The 16,868-nt window shown below is 46.4% G+C and overlaps 2 protein-coding genes across 4 annotated transcripts; one reads left to right on the top strand and one right to left on the bottom strand.

The window, feature by feature from the left end:
• Positions 1 to 748: 748 nt before the first annotated feature.
• SLC25A38 (solute carrier family 25 member 38) lies at positions 749 to 10,472 on the bottom strand. 3 transcript variants are annotated; one of them, XM_054274168.1, is made up of 7 exons: positions 10,398 to 10,472; positions 8,140 to 8,261; positions 7,451 to 7,535; positions 6,727 to 6,906; positions 6,124 to 6,292; positions 5,316 to 5,482; positions 749 to 4,447 (listed from the first exon to the last, which is right to left on the bottom strand). In XM_054274168.1, exons 1-7 carry the CDS (start codon positions 10,470 to 10,472, stop codon positions 4,325 to 4,327), a joined length of 921 nt encoding a protein of 306 aa, XP_054130143.1. In that variant the 3' UTR covers positions 749 to 4,324. The 3 variants fall into 3 exon arrangements, with proteins under 3 accessions (XP_054130143.1, XP_054130144.1, XP_054130146.1); XM_054274169.1 differs by lacking the exon at positions 10,398 to 10,472 and adding an exon at positions 9,445 to 9,514; XM_054274171.1 differs by lacking the exon at positions 10,398 to 10,472 and adding an exon at positions 9,282 to 9,344.
• A 3,787-nt stretch (positions 10,473 to 14,259) lies between these two features.
• Positions 14,260 to 16,264, top strand: LOC128935731 (C-C chemokine receptor type 8-like). The gene is made up of 2 exons (XM_054274243.1): positions 14,260 to 14,313; positions 15,185 to 16,264. Exons 1-2 carry the CDS (start codon positions 14,260 to 14,262, stop codon positions 16,262 to 16,264), a joined length of 1,134 nt encoding a protein of 377 aa, XP_054130218.1.
• Positions 16,265 to 16,868: the final 604 nt, after the last annotated feature.

Genomic DNA, 16,868 nt, shown 5'->3' with positions numbered 1-16,868 from the left:
TGTCCCAGGCCTAACTTGCTACCAGGAATCTGCACAAGCAATTTAGGCTCAGCTGGCACAAGGCCACACCTCAGCACTGTCTGGTAGGTCTATCACACGAATGTATTATTTAAGCAAGTAAAGAGGCTTCGGATTTTTACATCTGGAAGATGCACATCTCACTATCAACAATGTTTTGCTTAGCATAACCTGCCTGCTACTGAATCCCAGGACCATACTGTGACAGCAAGAGGAGATCCCAGCAATCCAGCACTCCTTTGCATTATGCCTTGCAGGAGACAATTGTGTCCCAGGCACAATTTCTGGTCCCCTGCTAAGATCAGACTGCCTGAGTAGCAGAAACGTGTTCAGCAGGAGGCAAAAAACAGTTTCTCCCTGGAGAGTTTAAAACCCCACTGTCCTGAAGGCAGGTATTTCACCAGCTAGAACAGGGATTCAACAGCCATCTGTCTTTACACACAGCAGGCAGGCAGAGGAAGCTGTGTAAAACACAACATTCCCCAGTGCTGTGTGGTTTTTCCATTTAAGCAAAGTTGATTTAGGTTGTACTAGCACAACCTGTGCATATTATACACCACAGAAAAAGAGAATATTCCTTGCCTTTTATGGGCTCTGAACACATGCAACAGTCCTGTCCTCTTGGGAAACTCCTTTTGCCTTCTTAATCCCTCCAGTCCCTTGTGCATTTAATCAGTTTGGGGCTTGTCTGTTTGGGTTCTTTAAAAGAAACACTGAAGAGATTATATCCTTAATTTTAGCAACCAGTTTTTAATAAAAACATATATTACATCTTTTCACATAAATATTTTATATAGATACATACTATACAGACTCACAATACTCAAAGCTGTGCAATGTTTCAAAGCTCCAGTTCTGTTTAAGAGACTGAGAGAAAAAAACCAAACAAATCATCACACAGGAGAAGTGAAAACATAAAGCTTCTAAAGCATGAATAATCAGACTATTTCTGTTGTGTCCTTACAGCTCACTTAAACACTGCCTGCCTCAACATGCCAGCCAGCTGTGTTCTCAGCCACAGCTGCAGGGGCAAGCAGAGACAATGCATGCATAACAGTGCACTGCCAGCAACAGAGGTCATTCCAAGAGGGATCCCATTGCCATCCTGAAGTGCACAGAGGGAGCACACCTCTGTCTCCGGAATCCAAGCCAAGATGGCTTTGGAAATGATTATCTGACAAGACTGTTAGTGCTGAATTGCTGGCATGATGGAGGTAGGCGATTAACCACCTCTGTCCAGATCTTTTATTTGATTTTCTTTACCTTTAGGCTGTACAGTGACAATCTGCTGTTAAGTATAAGCATTAAACCTCAAGGGGAATGCAACTAAACTTCAAGTCCATGCACTTGATTGTCTTGACTTGCTATAGCTATCAAGGAGAAACTTCAATAAATCACTTCAGAAACAGAATGGTTTTGAAGAGGGGAAAGTGTGAAGGACAGTAAGGATCAGAGCTGAGAAATAGTCTTATGCCTGACCATGTGATAAAGCTTTCAGAACAGAGTGAAGCAGAACTTCAGGCTTTCCCTTCTCCCATATATGAAACCTGACAAAAGAAATAACAAAGAGAAACAAACAAGCTTGCATCACAGAATTCAGTCTCCCCAACTCACAGGTAGATAAGCTTTTGGATTTGCAGCACTCATGGTAGATGAAACACAATGCAGTTTCGATTCTCTATTTGTTAAACCCAGAGGAGCCCAGGTTAATCCACAAGCCAAAAACCATATAGTTTTACACTCTACTCCAATAACAAAGCACCAGAGCAGAATGGAAAAATCTTCCCAAAGTAAAAGCTAACACTGCTTTAGGCCCAATTCCAGATTTAAAACAAACAAACAAACAAACAACCCCACAGTAGACCTTAAAACATTAGCACATGGAAATAAACTCTCTACTTCTTCGTTACTTGACCAGGCAGGAGTATAGGGACATAAAAGCCACCAAAGTGTTCCTGAAATTCAGGTTTCTCATGAGGACTTTATTTAATTTCAGATTACCTCGCATTCTTTGCTTGCCTGCCTCATTTTTAAGAGCTTAAGTTTCTGTCTGCACAGGTTGCTCATTGCTTTGGCACTGCTAAACCAGGAACAAAATATGTGTGAACCACCTTGCAGGTGACCCCACGCACTGCCCTTGGCTACCACAGCCCAGGATGTTCAACAGATCCAACTCACACACCAGATTTATAAAGCACCAAATAAATAAATTCAGGCTCCAGCACAATTCTGGCTTGATCCCATACACAGGGGAATAAAGGACAAATGAGGTAACTCATCTGATTGCCACCTTATTCTGCCAGGTCAGCAATCCCAGACTTGGTTCCCCAGCTGTGTGTCAGTAGTGCTCAGGATAGCAAACAAGCAGGATGTGCAGTTACCAGGGTTTCATGCACTCTCACAAGTTCTGGTCACTAAGGGCTGAAGGAACAGCAAAAGAAAGGAACAGGTGTTCACATTTAGGATTTAGCAAATAACATGCCACATGCCTGATTTGATGCAGTGCTCTGTTGCTAACACATAGATGTGCACACAGAACCCTCCACCACCATTCTTGGAGACTCCTGCAGTGCAGAGCACCAGCCTCCCCTCACAGATGGGCTGAGTCTGAAAACAGGCAGCACTTTCCAAGCCTCTATTCTTACACTTCCCTCAACTTTTACATCAGTCATCAAGCATTCTTGGAGTTGAAATCTGGTAAAGAACACCTTTAACAACCCACATCCCCTCTGTTCTTGCACTCGGGAAGTTGCCTGGGCAGGCAGTGACTGTCCAAAATACACTTTAAAATTTATGAACAACAGGTAGGTAGCACTGGTTGTTCATACAGTGTTGTATCCTCATGTTTAGAGACAGGTGCTCTGGTTCTAAAGTGAATTGCAATATCCCTAGATATTTAAGAAAATAAAAGCCAAAGCTAAGTCTTCTGCAAGGCACTACAGAACAGGATGCACACTGCCACACCAGCTTCATGGCTATGCTAACAGAGCTGCAAGGGACCCAACCCATCACAGAGGCACAAGTGGAGGGGGGATCAGGCTGCACCTGGCACACACTGTGAGGTCTGAGTAACACAGCAGGAAAGAGTAAGAAGGCACAGAGGATGAAAAGTGTATTTAAACTCAGGCATACTCGAACGTGGACTACCTGAATAAGAGAAAAGGATCAGCCAGGAAAATGGGAAGGGTCTGTGTGGAGCCCTAAGGGAATTAAAGGTCACTACCAAGCACCCACAGGACTCAAACCTTGGAGAAAGCTTACAGAAATAGCAACCTTTTCTTTCCAAACCAAAGCATACTCCACATGCAATCAGCAATGTTTTAAGGGAAATATGAAGTGCTAGTATCTACATCTGTTTCCATTATACATTTATGCATTATGAGCCATGGCCCTAAAAGCTACATCTAAGGACCAGTTCACGCTGAGGGTGTTGATCAGGGATTAACAAATAAAGAATAAGAAGCAAACAAGTCTCTATGACAACTGCATTAAAAAATCCAACAAAACTCACTCAAGTGTTTCTGCTGCAGTTAGACCAGCAGCTTTTTTTTTTTTTTCAGAGAACAAGTAGAACTTTGGTAGCAGTCAATTCTAAAGTGCCTTATGCTTCTCAATTACTGTGCAAACTCTGCTGTAGAGGCAGAAGGACATTTCAAGATAAGGTGCTCAATAACATAACACAGAACACAGCAAGGTGGGTCCAGTTACTGTCTCTGTGATCAACCACAGTACAAAAGTGATGGCAGAGACCATGTTTGTAGCTTTTCCTCTGCACTTATTTCTCTTCCACCCATGCCCACAATGCAAGCATCACAACACACATCCAGTTTCCCACCAGGGCCTAGTGCTCCCCTGTGAGAATAAAGCATATGAGGAAAGAGGATCTATATCAGATGGTGGTCACTGTGGCCTTTCTGGCCATGCCCACAAGGAACAGGCTGGCAGGTTCTGCCATCACTGTTTCTCCTCAAACACTTTTGCTCTAATATTGTCTCATTGCATAAAGGTGGTGAGCACAGAGTTATTTTTAAAAGGGGCTTCTCAGCATAGTTACCAGGCTGTGAAAACCCTGCCATTTCCCACTGCAGTCTGTAAGTGCAGTCCTTGTGGAATGCATTGATCAAACAACACAAAGATCCAATCCTTCCTTTCCTCTACTTGCCAAAAGGCCAAATGCCCTGTTTCAGAAGGGCTTCCTTCCTGGCTGAGGAAGGCTTATTCCTCTGTGGAACTGGGAACTCCTCAGTGCCAGTTGATCACAACAAGCGGGAGAAGGAGTGAGCTGGTCCTTTCTCGTGCAGCTCAGTCAGGATTTCAAGCCCATTTTTTCCATCATCTGTTCATACACCGTCCATGCCATTGCTGCCATCAGAGTGCGCCTGAGAACTCGGGGCACACCGCCTCGGAAAAAGCCAACCAGCCCAAAGTCCTGCAACAGGAGATAAACAGCAATTCATCCCAATCTGCCTAGAGGGCTTTAATTTCTCATCATTTATTACATGGAAGATCACAGGATGTATTTCAGCTCAGACCCAGATCTGTCTCTGAAAGACCCAGGCTTAAACAGCTTTTAGTGTTTAGGAAGAACCTGTAGCACTGCACTACTGCAGGGCTACCCAGCAAAGCAGGAAGAGCAGTGAGTGGGAAAAAGAAAGGCCAGGATGGAGACAACAGATGGAGAAAGCCACAGTCAAGTCCAACAAAGAGAAGGCAAGAGTGTAATCATTTTGAGACACTACAGTAAAATAACTAGTCTTTATTTTAGACCTTCTTATTTACAGAAATCTCTCAGCTATTCTGAGATTTCTAAGTATTGAAGCAAGAAACATTATGATTTGAGGGAAAAAAAGGTACACAAAAATGCATACACAAATAAACACATTACTGCTTAGGAATAGAGTTCAATATGGAAACAGAGTGAATCTGCCAAGATCTGCCCTTCTAACAGCAGGAAGGGAAAGGTGGGCTTTGACTACTTCTCCACCCCATTGCTGCAATAAAGACCTGGGCATTTATTTCTCTTCTGATGCCTAAAGAGCAAAGAATTATTTTGTAGCTGGTTTGTATCTGAAACCAGCATTTCACGCTGCACACTATAGTCTTGGTCTACCACAGCATGACCCCCTTCACCATCTTGAAAATGCTGACACTGAATTGTCCAACTGCAAGAGCAGATGAAGCACTGACATTTGTTCACCTCCTTTCAAAGGCAATGACTTCCCCAGCAAAGCTGTGCTTTGAGCAAGGGGATCAGAACTGAGGATGTGGTTGTGCATGTCAGAAGGGATTCACCTCACCTTGTAGATAAAGGCAATGGCCTGGCTTGTCCTGTGGTACTTTTGGGGTGACAGCTGCATGTGTGTTTTGATGACATCAGCAGGCTGTGTTGCCAAAGAGGCCAAAATCCCCGCCAAGATCCCACAGCCAAAATTCAGCAAGGGCATGAACACTGAATCCAGCTGGTCTGCAACAGAGCAAAGGGAAGGCACTCAGACACCACTCAGGCCACGAACACTCAAGCTGTGTGACAAAGTGAAAGCCATTGAATGGTTAGATCAACAGCAGAACCTAAGAGAAGTTAAAATCCATGCAGCTAGAGAAACCTTTCAAGGGGATAGGTGGCTACGAGTCAAAAGTTAGAACTATTAAGAAGCCCCCCTTGCCGGGGAACTGAATTTGACAGAAAATCAGAAAAGAAAAAATTGTACAAAAGTTGCCCCAGAGAGTTCCAATATCAGAGAAGCCTCAGTTTAGTGGAAACTGAGTGGTAAGCAAGACAAGCAGAAGCAGGAAGCAGTGCTTAAGGCACCCTGTCTTTCAACTGTTCACTAACCCAGTTATGCATCAGCCTTCATGAAGACAATCAATCAATTTACGGCCAGTCTCCATTTCTGCACTGACCTCAGCTGTAGGTCTACAGTTCTCCACAGGCACATGTGAGTGAGTGAGTGAGTGAGTGAGTGAGTGAGTGACCCAAAGCCCTGAAGGAGACTAATTTAACTTCCAAAGTGGAGGGCAACAAGCAGAGCATGCAGGCTGTCAGCTGCAGGGCAGGATCTGAGAAGAGGAACATTTTCCACTCCAGCATCCAACATTCAGCCTCACCCTGAGGTGTGAGGTTTTTGGTCTGTGTGTAGAACATCAGGTAGATGCCAGAGAAGGGCGCGTCCCGCAGCAGCGTTGCTGTGAGCCCACTGAACATGCCACGAGGCCCCTCAGTCTGATAGATACTCTTCAGGGCTCCATACACACTCCCATAGCCAAATCTTCCACTCTGCAAGAGGAGACAAAGGTCAGTCATCCATGTGCCAGGCACAGGTTGAGGAGCCCTACACACACCCTGAGGATATAACATCCAAACAAATTGTGAATTTAATGTGATGCCCAAGATGGCAACACAGAGGACAACCCAAGGCAAAAAACGGGTCTCACCTAACTCAGCCTTTAAAAGAATCCTTCAGAGAGGTAACATATGGAAGATGCTACACAAACATTGCATACAACTGAAACTTATAAATCTTACGGCAAATTCTATTTCATCTTCTGGCCCAAATTTCATTTCCTGCACAATGTGTGAACTGAGGTGAAATCAGGATTACATTCCTGGCTGTACCCAAGTGGCAGCAACCTTCTCCAGGCAGAAGGAACTATTTTGCATCACAAGGAAGGTGTGACTCCATTAACAGGGGACTAATTGTAAAGTCATACCTCATATCGGGTCTTCACCACAGTCACTGGCAACATGCAAATCCCAGAAACTGCACGAGCGGCAGCACCCAGGAAGACAGACTCCAGGGCTGTGGGTGAACGGTCCACAAGAAACTTTTGCTTCATCACGTACAAAGTGCTGAAGTAAATCCCAACCCCAGGAATACATCTTGCAAAGGACTTCAGGAGAAACGGAAGCAGATGAAGAAAGGAAAAGTTTACATAAGACAAAATATACTACAGAACATTTCTGAGACTGTTCAACTTGACAGGAAGCTTTGTAGAAGACAAAAATATCACTAAAGCTAACATGCTGAGGAGAGAAAATAAGGTAGAAATCATTTATGCCACCGACAGACAAATTATTCAACTGATGTCAGGATTTATTGCATTCCTCAATGGCGGTTTTCTAGGAACAAGATATTCCAAACCAAAATGAAGTTCTTGCAGTTGCCACACCACATTTGCAAAAGTATTCAAATGTTCAGCTGCTCAGGACTGTCATAACCAAATCAATGAAATTCACAACATTAATTCCTTAAAATAGAATGTAATCTAAATTATGTCATTTCCCTCATAACTGTAGAAGAGTTGGCTATTAAATTCAGGCAGACATAATTATCAATAAACAGTAGTAAACTATTAAATAATATTTAATATTAATTAAATAAATCAATAAACTATTTACTTGTTTTTACGGGTCAGAGTTAAACCAGCCACTTACTGGAGAGACACCTTTCCAGAGCCCCAGAATACTCTCAGTACGAACAACCCTAAAGAGCAGTGTCACCATCCCAGCACGACCAGACCTGAAATAAAGACAAGACAGGAACTGCAGAAATGACCTGCTTCTGATCTGTGCCAGATCAGCCACTCCTTTCACTCATCTGTGCATTAACTCAGCACCTCCAAGGTGCTCTTCCTCATCTCAGTCTGCTTTTCTTGGTCAATCTTTCCAGGGCTTCTCCATCATCTTCTGTATCTCACAACTTGTAACACCCATTAGCATTTTTAGTTGCTCACTCTCTTTGTTAGCAGCAGCAGATTGTAGGTTGACAACAGCAAGCTGCATGCATGAAAAATTACCTGACAACCACACAGGATTTTTTTCAGGCAGAGGATACCCCATAAAACTGCATGGTAGCTACTCCAGCAAACACCAGTCTCCCAGATGAGAACAAATGTTGAGGTTACAACTTATTCCAGTGGCATTCCTAACCACTCACAGATATTTTTGTTCTTCTGGAGCAAAATAACAATCCTTTTCCGTAATTTAAAAACATACCACCTCTTTTACAAAGCCTGATTTCCCAGATAACAACTCTGAACTCCAAGCCCCAGTCAGCAAATAAGGCAGAAGCCTAGGCAGAGCACCTCCAGGCCCCCCAGGCAGACACATCCCCCTCCTCTCACCCATTCACAGCAGGCTGCAGAGCTTGCAGGCGCGTTTTCAGCAGGTCAAGGGGCTGGAAGAGGAGTGTGGAACAAGTGCCACTGATGGAGCCGCACACAAAGGCCTTTAGGACTGGATGCATCTGGAAGAGGAAGAATAGAACTTTAAATGGCCATTTCATTAAAAATGGCACAAGAGGAAACATTTCAGCTGATAACATCGCATGCTGTAGGAAGGAAGGTGTGCTGACCCCAGATGCTAAGGACAGCTGCTTAGGGTACAGGAAGCTTTTCCAGACCTTTTCTGAGGCTGATCAAGTTTTATTTGTGGTTTTTGGGTTCTCTGCTTTTTCTGGGAGATTGTTCCAGAATCTCATTGAAATTTGGTGGTTGGTAAGAGTTTTCTGAACACCATATCTACTAGCAGCCACTTGGTTATCTTTTGCCACGGCAAAGGAAATAGGTGTCCCCTTCCCACCACCCACCTGTACCTTTGCCTCAGTCCCATCCACCTCGGCTGGCAACATCCCCAACCCTTACCTCCCACGCCCACACCACGGTCCCCCCGCTGCCAGGGGCACTGGCGGGGAACCCTGCCCAGACCCAGACCCTAACCATGCCCAGACCCAAACCCGAACCCTGCTCAGTCACAAACCCGAACCCTGCCCAGACCCAAACCCGAACCCTGCCCAGTCACAAACTCGAACCCTGCTCAGTCACAAACTCGAACCCTGCCCAGTCACAAACCCGAACCCTGCCCAGACCCAGACCCTAACCTTGCCCAGACCCAAACCCGAACCCTGCCCAGACCCAGACCCGAACCCTGCCCAGACCCAGACCCAAACCCGGCCCAAACGCACTCAAAAGCCCCGCACGGCCTGCTCAGCTGAGGCTGCCTTTGCTGCCCACAGCGGCACTTCTCGGGAAATAATACCGCAGGAGGCACAGAGCATACGGCAGGGCGAAGATTTTTAGGTGTTTAGAGAGGGTTTATATTCCAATAAACACATAACGGTGTTTGCTAATGAAGAATGAGTTTCTGCGCCAATCACGACAGACTAGAAAGCACGGACTGATCAGGAGCAGTGTGGGGCACGCTCCGAGCCAGCAGTGGTGGCCCGAGGTCCGCCCAGACCCACCGTCACGGACCCGTCCCCTCGTACCCCCGAGGCCGCGAAACACGGCGCAGCAGCGCAGGGGGTGCAGCGAGCCCCCCTCGCCTCCCACCGGGGCGCTGCCCCAGCCTCTCCCCGGCAGAGCGAGCGGGGAGGGCCCGGCGCAGCGACCCGACCCGACCCGGCCGAGCCCGGTCCGGCGCAGCCATACCTCCGCCTCCCGGCCCGGCATCCCAGCGCCGCCCGGCACCCCAGAGCGCGGCGGGCAGCGGCGAGGCCCAGCCCCGAGCCAGCCCCTCCCGGAGCACCGCCCGCCCGGCGCATGCGCCTCCCGTAACCCTTCGGCCGCCGCGGCGTCGCTCTACCGCGGCCCGGGGCCGGCTCCCTTTCCCGCCGCTTCTGCCCCGCACCGCCTGTTTGTCACGGCTTTTGGACGTTCTACATAGAATCGTAAACGGAAAGGGGCTGAAATGGGTCTCTGAAGTTCATCCAGGTCCAGTCCCTGTGCTACGGGAGGGGACGCCTCCCGCTAGCCCACACTGCTCTAGGCTCCATCCAGTGTTGCTTTGAACACTGCTTGGTGTGGGGCATTGACAGCTTCTCTGGACAGCCTGTTCCAGTGTCTCGCCACCCTGACAAAAAAAACCCAACCAAACATAAAAATATTCTTCCTAATAGCTAACCTAAATTTCCTCTCTTTCAATTTATACCTGCTACTCCCTGTCCTATCATTGCAGTCCCGATGAAGAGTCCCTCTCTGGCTTCCCTGTAGGCCCCCTCCAGATACTGGAAGGCTTCTATGAGATCCCCACAGAACCTTTTCTTGTCTAAGCTGAACAGCCCCAATGTTCTGAGCCTGTCTTCATAGAACAGGTGCTCAGACTTTGTGGCCTCACCTCCAACAGTGTCACGGCCTGAAGTTGGGGTCACCAGAATTTACTCAGTTCCAGCAGCTGTACTCTATATTCCAGTGCTCTGGCCTGCATCCAGCAACTGAACCCCAGTGCGCTCTGTCAGACATGGGCAGTGGGAAGGGTCAGTTCATAACTGGCAGCTTTCATGTCTTCCCTCAGTTCACACCTCCCACATCCCCACAAAACCAGCTTCCTATGGATACCCACAGTGTTGTTCAGAAACCTGAGATGTGCACTGATGCATCCTTACCCCTGTTGCTAGTGTTTCCACTTGCTCATCCACATCCTGGGCCCAGAGCAGAGGAAGGCTGGCTTTCCAGAGCATTGAGGAAGTGAGCACCAAAATGAAGAGTTTCAGTATTAGACCTGTGCCAGCCCTGAGACTGTGGCTTCACAGTGCCTGCAGAGCCAGACACTGCTTATCAGCAACAAAACTGGAGGAGCTGGGAGGAGCAAGTTACAGCTTTGGAAGCTGCTTTTCTAAGAATTGCCTGTTTGCTGGGCCTTGGCCAAGGTCATGTTCCAGGTGTTCCAAGAAAGAAAACCCGGTGTGCAGCAGTAGCCATTATGCACAAACTACTTCCTCTCCTGTGCTCACTTTGCCTTGTGGCAGCCCCTGAAGAAAGAGAGGACATACTTCTCTGAGAAAATGTAACACACAGGCTCACAAAAGCACTTCCTTATGAACTCCCTCTTCCCTTTGGCAAGCTCCTTTCTTGTTAAGCAGTTCCCTTCTTGGGTGAGTGAATGCCTTTCATTTCATTAACTAACTTTGTCTGATGACTCATGGAAAAAATCAGCTTGTCCCCTTCCCTCCTAGTGCTTCTTTCCCTACCTTACATCTTGCTCCACTGTTCACTAACACAGATACAACATGCATCATCACAGGCTGCATGGGAATCTCTGCTCCGCTGCCTGGAGCTCCTCCTCCCTCTCCATCTTCACCAGCTGTGGGCTTTGCAGGACATTTCTCTCACATATTCTCACTCTGTCACAGCTGCTGCTGCACAGTGTTTCTGAATCACAGAGGCACTACCAGTATCACCAATGGGCGCAGCTTTGACCAGCGGCAGGGCCGTCTTGGAGTCAGCTGGAACTGGCTACTGTTGAGAGTTTTTTGCAGGACAATGGGCATATGCAACATATGCACAATCCAGCCTTCATAGAAAGTGAGTAAGGTCACAATGCCCTTGAAGGACACGAAAGAAGAAGAACACACTCAGAAGCAGATGGTTCAGGATGCAAAGGCAGGCAAGAAAACCGCAGCGAGACACATGAAGAAGAAAAACTAGCTAAAATTCTAAAATTAACTGAAGTATTAAAATGCTTGCGTAGAAGGGTTTAACCAATCATTTATTAGCTTGAGACGTGAACAACAGAGAACAGTATAAATACAGCTTGCTTTTTGCAATAAATCAGCTTCACTTGATCATTTTGATCATGGTGTGATGTCCCGTTACTGATCCTCCACAGGCTACTACCACCACGGGGGCAGATTCTGGCATCTTCTCACATCAGGCAGCCCTGCAGCCCCCTTGCTACCAAAACTTTTCCTTTTAAACCCAATCTGTTATACAATTGATTGTATAAGGAAGCTGTCTGGGATGTATGTGTCATTTTGAAAAAGCCCCTTTGGCTATTTATTTTGGCGTGTTTCTGGCTGCTCTGGATGGGATTGGGTAAGTAGATTGTTTAGAGGGGTAAGCTTAACTGTATAGGGGTGACAAACTCAAGTGATGCATTTGAAATGTTTCTATATGGAACTGGGGATGGTGTGGCTAGATTCTCTTCCTCCATATCTTTGGGAAGAACAACAATTGACATTTTTGTAGTTTTCTGAAGCAAGATGGGCTGCAACAATATTGGCCAAGTGGCTTGCATCCCAAGAAAGAGCTCATCCGGCATGAAACCCTGGCAGCAACAGCAGTCTCCAGGTTATTACCTTGCTGTGGAAACCTTTTCTTCCTTAAAATAAGCCTCATGCAGAACGAAGAGGTGAAACAGCGCTGCTGATCTCTCACGTCTCTGCAGGGTTGTGCCTCAATTCTGCAGGGATGCCCAGCAGAGGGAGCCGCGTCCCTTCATGTCGCTGTCCTTGTGCTCTGATAGCTTGTCATCTCTATTTAGGAGATGAAAGATGAGAGGCACGGAACTGCCAAATCCCTGTTTGGTGGACACATCTTTTTCCACATTGAATAATTCCTGGTTGTTTTCTTTTCCACTTTAGCACCAAGAGAGTTGTGAGTGCCGTTTTAATCCTGCATTAGGGCAGTGGAGATCAAGCTTCATCACTGCCAGCAACTGCCTGTAACACTGCCTGTAACAGAAGATTGTGTTTCTGGTTTTAATTCCTAGTTTCAGATTTTGTAAGAGTTAATACCCAGCAGAGCTTGGCTGTCATGGCTTGACTCACATGTAAAACTTTGACCTAATGTCACACTGCCCACCACGGCCGAGGAAAGCCATCCACTGCTACACATGCAATAGTTGCAGATTTTCTTGGTTCACAGAAATTTATCCCTCTGCCTTTGGAGCGATGGTGAGTGAAGGTGAACATCCAAAAGGTTTGAGAAAGGGTTTGAATTTCCATTTGGAATGATTTGTTGAGAAATGCTATGGACTGATGCCCAGTGAGGTGCTCTTTGTTCAAAAACAAACAAAATGATGATATGACTTGTTGCAGACAGGTAGAAATATTATAAAAGAAAGGTCTTTTTAAATATGGTTTAGGCCCTGCTACTCTAGTTAAGCTAGCAGTAGCTTCTAAGTTCCCATAAGGAAAAGTGGTAAGAATGAAGGCAGTTAGCACAACAACCTATTCTAGGAAGAAAAATAAGTTTGCACCTGCATAAACAATAGATTTGTCCCATGAGAATCAGTGAAGAAAATATGTCAACAATCCAAGAATAGAGAGATTTGATGGAAAGTTAAAATGCCAATTATTAACCAATTAATTGAGCAAGAAAACTAGTAGCCAATTGGAGTTGAGCACAAGGTCTGTGAAAAGTGTATAAAAATGAATTATATTAATAAATAATTGGCTTTTTCTGCTTGAGGAGATTGAGTCCCATCTGTTTATTAATGCAACACAACTTGCCTGAATTTCAGTAATGCACCAAGCTCTAGTGAGGAGCAGCAGTATTTAAGGAGATAACACACACTTCAAATGCTCCCTGTTGCTCAGTAGGGCTGCTCCTTCCCCTGTGTCTTGTGTTGTGGGGAAGATCGGGGACAGCTGTGGGATGGAAGCTGTGTTGGGTCTGGATGTGGTCACAGTGAGCATGTGGTAGGGTTGGTGGGAATTCAGGGCTGTTCAGGGCTTTATTTCAGTGTTAGTCTGTGAGAGCATCCTGCAGCATGCGTGTTCTGGGAAGAAAGGTTCAAATGTACTTGGCAGTGTTAGGATTACAGTTGGACTCAATGATCTTAAGTGCCTTTTCCAACCTAAATAGCTGTGATTCTATGATCATTTCCCTTAGGTATTCCTGTCTGTGCTCGGGTGGGTGCAGGAGGAAGGTGCCTTCCAAGGAAAAATGAAATGTTCAAGCAAACATGGGGCCCTTTGCCATTGCTGGCTATTGGCAGCATTGGGCCATCCCCCTTAGCCATCTTCACCAAAAGCCCTAGGAGCAGGGCAGAGACAGCACTACTTACTCTCTCCTAGACACCAGAACTTCAGAGCAGGGACAGCAGGTGCAGGACATGCTGCTGTCCTGCAGGAGCAGGACATGCTGCTGTCCTGTGGGAGACAGGAGCACTTCAAAGACATGGAGGAAATTGCAGATCTCTTCCACTGAAGAATGTAAATGCTCAAAATGAAAACTTTGTGATCATACAGAAGATAAAGCTGACATTTCCGTTCTGTGGGTGTTAAGTATAGAGGCTGAACTCACTGGCTTGGGGTTTCATACATCTTTAATGTAGCAGTGGTCACACAGGGAAAGCGACTTTAGGACTGCACTGCCACAGTAAGGACCTTACCAGCGACTTGGCATTGCAGCATAAGCTAAGGTAAATATTGCCAGCCTATATACACAAAGGTATGCCTGCTGCTTAAAAATACGTGATATAAAGACAGGTTTTTTGCACTCTTTCAGACACAGAGTTGGATTATGGAGCAGAATTTGACAGACCTGCTGGGCAGCATTGGCTCTGAGGACATATTGGTGAGTCACTCCCTGCCAGGCTCTCTCCTGCAAGCCGGGCCAGTAGCACATTTTAGAGGTTCAGTTTTTCTGTGGGGACACAGTGGAGATAGTGGGCATTCAGAAGAAATCAGTGTGATTGTTGTTCTCTGGAAAGAAACAAAACAGAGGGTGAAAATATCTTTAGCTGATGACACAGTGCTTGTGGAAGAAGACTGTCCTTGAGGGCAGAGGTAGTGCTAGGAGTGTCCTATGGAGGACATCCTGTCAGGGGCGCTGCTCTCCATCTTCTTTAATTGTTTGCTGTCACAAGTACTGCCCTGGGGGGTGGGCGAGCTGCGAGGGGCTGGTGAACAGGAAGGGGACATGCCACTGCTGCTGGTGCATCCCATTTCTGGCACTCAGCTAACTGGAAACAAAGCTTTTGGGAGATGAGTGTTAATATGTCAGTTTCTCCCTGGGCCATGCTCCCTTTCCCCTTTCAGAAGGAAACATAAAATAGGACCCCAAAACCCATATCAGGGGCTCTCAGCCTCCTGGCCATGCCCATGTTGTTGCTGGTTTGAGGATGGTCCCTGTCTTTGGCCTCAGTACCCTACCTGGACTCAGGCCTGGGCCATGGCCCCACATGGAGCCAGCAGGAGGATGCTGGTAACCTCTACCACCACAGCTGTGTTTTCCTTGATCTCCTCTGCCCCTGTGATGCCCCAGGATTCATCCTGGGTCTTACAGGGGGATGGCCAGTCACTCGTGTTCATTCCTCATTTGCATCTTATACCACAGCTGTGGCACATCTGTTTTGTCCTCATGTAGCTTGGTGTGAGCAGACTCGTGGCAGGTATATCTGCTAATGTGGGATTTGGCTCATATGAATTTCATTGTCCTTGAACAGATGAGTTATATCTCACCAACACCTAACTCCTCTGCAGCCTATGAATATGCCTTGTACTACTCAGAGCTACACATCATCTGCAATCCTGAAGGTGTTCCAGCATTCGCATCTACCTTATTTCCAGTGCTGTACTCCATACTGTTTGTGGCAGGCCTCGTGGGAAATGCTTTGGTTGTTTGGATTCTGGCAGTCTCCATGAAAATCAAGACCATGACTGATGTGTATCTGCTGAATCTGACTGTCTCTGACCTCCTCTTGATATTCTCCCTGCCCTTCTTGGTTCACTACTCCATTGTAAGCCAGTGGACTTTTGGAAATGCACTGTGTAAAATCATCAGCTCAGTTTACTTCATTGGTTTCTACAGCAATGTCTTCTTCATAACCATCATGAGCGTCGACAGGTACTTGGCCATAGTCCACTCCCTCCATGTCCAAGGGATTCGGACAGCTGCCGTTGGGTTTATCACCAGTCTGGTCATTTGGGCAGTTGCCATTTTAGCATCAATGCCAGACTTACTTTTTTTCCAGGAAGTGAATGACAATAACCAGATTAAGTGCCTCCTTCACTATCCTGATGGCAACAATGGCTGGAAGACTTTCAGTAATTTTTTAGTCAACATCCTGGGGTGGCTAATCCCTGTTGTTGTCCTCATTTTCTCCTATCACAGCATCTTGAAAAACCTTCAGAAGTGCCATACCAAGAACAAGTACAAAGCAATTAAACTGGTTTTTATTGTTGTCATTGTGTTCTTTCTCTCCTGGACCCCCGTCAACATTGTGCTCTTTTTGGACTCTCTGAGGAACATGTCCATCATCGATGACTGCCAGACAAGCCAAAGGCTAGACCTAGCCGTGGAGCTGACTGAGGCACTCTCCTTTGTCCACTGCTGCCTCAACCCAGTCATCTATGCTTTTGTGGGTGAGAAGTTCAAAAAGCATCTCTGTGACATTTTCAAAAAATCTGCATGTTTTCTGTCAAACTGCAAAGGCTACGGAGCTTTCAGTGGGCGCAGCCTGGACAAGCACTCCTCTCTGCACACAAAGTCCTCACAGTTGTCTTATGCTGGCACTGTCTTGTAGAACAAGTACAAAACTATCATCCTGGACAGGTGACCTAAAACTGAGAAATCCTCAACTGTGCATCCACAGCCATCGACTGTTTGAGCAACCTTTTAGGACACGAAAAGTAGAAGCAGCTGCTTGGTTTTGCTTTTATTGTGGTTGCTTTTGGTGTTCTCACTTTTTAGAGGTTTTTTTTTTTTAATCATCCTCCCTTTCCCTTGGCACCTCCTGCCTTGCTTGCTTCATGAAATTACCAGCAGACTCCCACACAGCCAGAGCAACATGGAGAGGTACCTCAGAAACATACCATCCCCCCTTCAGACTGAGTACTGAAAAGAACTGTTTATGTTTCCAAACCCTGGACACTTGGCCGTTCCTTCCCTCCTGTCAGCAGAGTGTGATGGCTTTGTGAGCAGGGATGGGACTCACTGCAGAAGTGGGAGCCTGCTCTTTGGAGGAAAATGGGGCCCAAGCTTAAGGTGTCATGCCAGGGCCTGGCTCCCAGTTGACAGATCTGAACAGTGCTTCCAGCCCCAGAAGAGCTTAGTGAGCGAGTAATTGGATAAGCAACCAAGAAATAAATGCTGTCCATGTTTTGGTAAAATCAATATCAATTAATATC

The sequence above is a fragment of the Melozone crissalis genome, unplaced genomic scaffold (genome assembly GCF_028551555.1).
Source record: "Melozone crissalis strain CALT ecotype California unplaced genomic scaffold, PUWL_Pcris_2 ptg000016l_1, whole genome shotgun sequence".
Lineage (NCBI taxonomy): Eukaryota > Metazoa > Chordata > Aves > Passeriformes > Passerellidae > Melozone > Melozone crissalis.
Note: the sequence above shows the minus strand (reverse complement) of the source record. Positions and strands in the feature narration are given on the sequence as shown.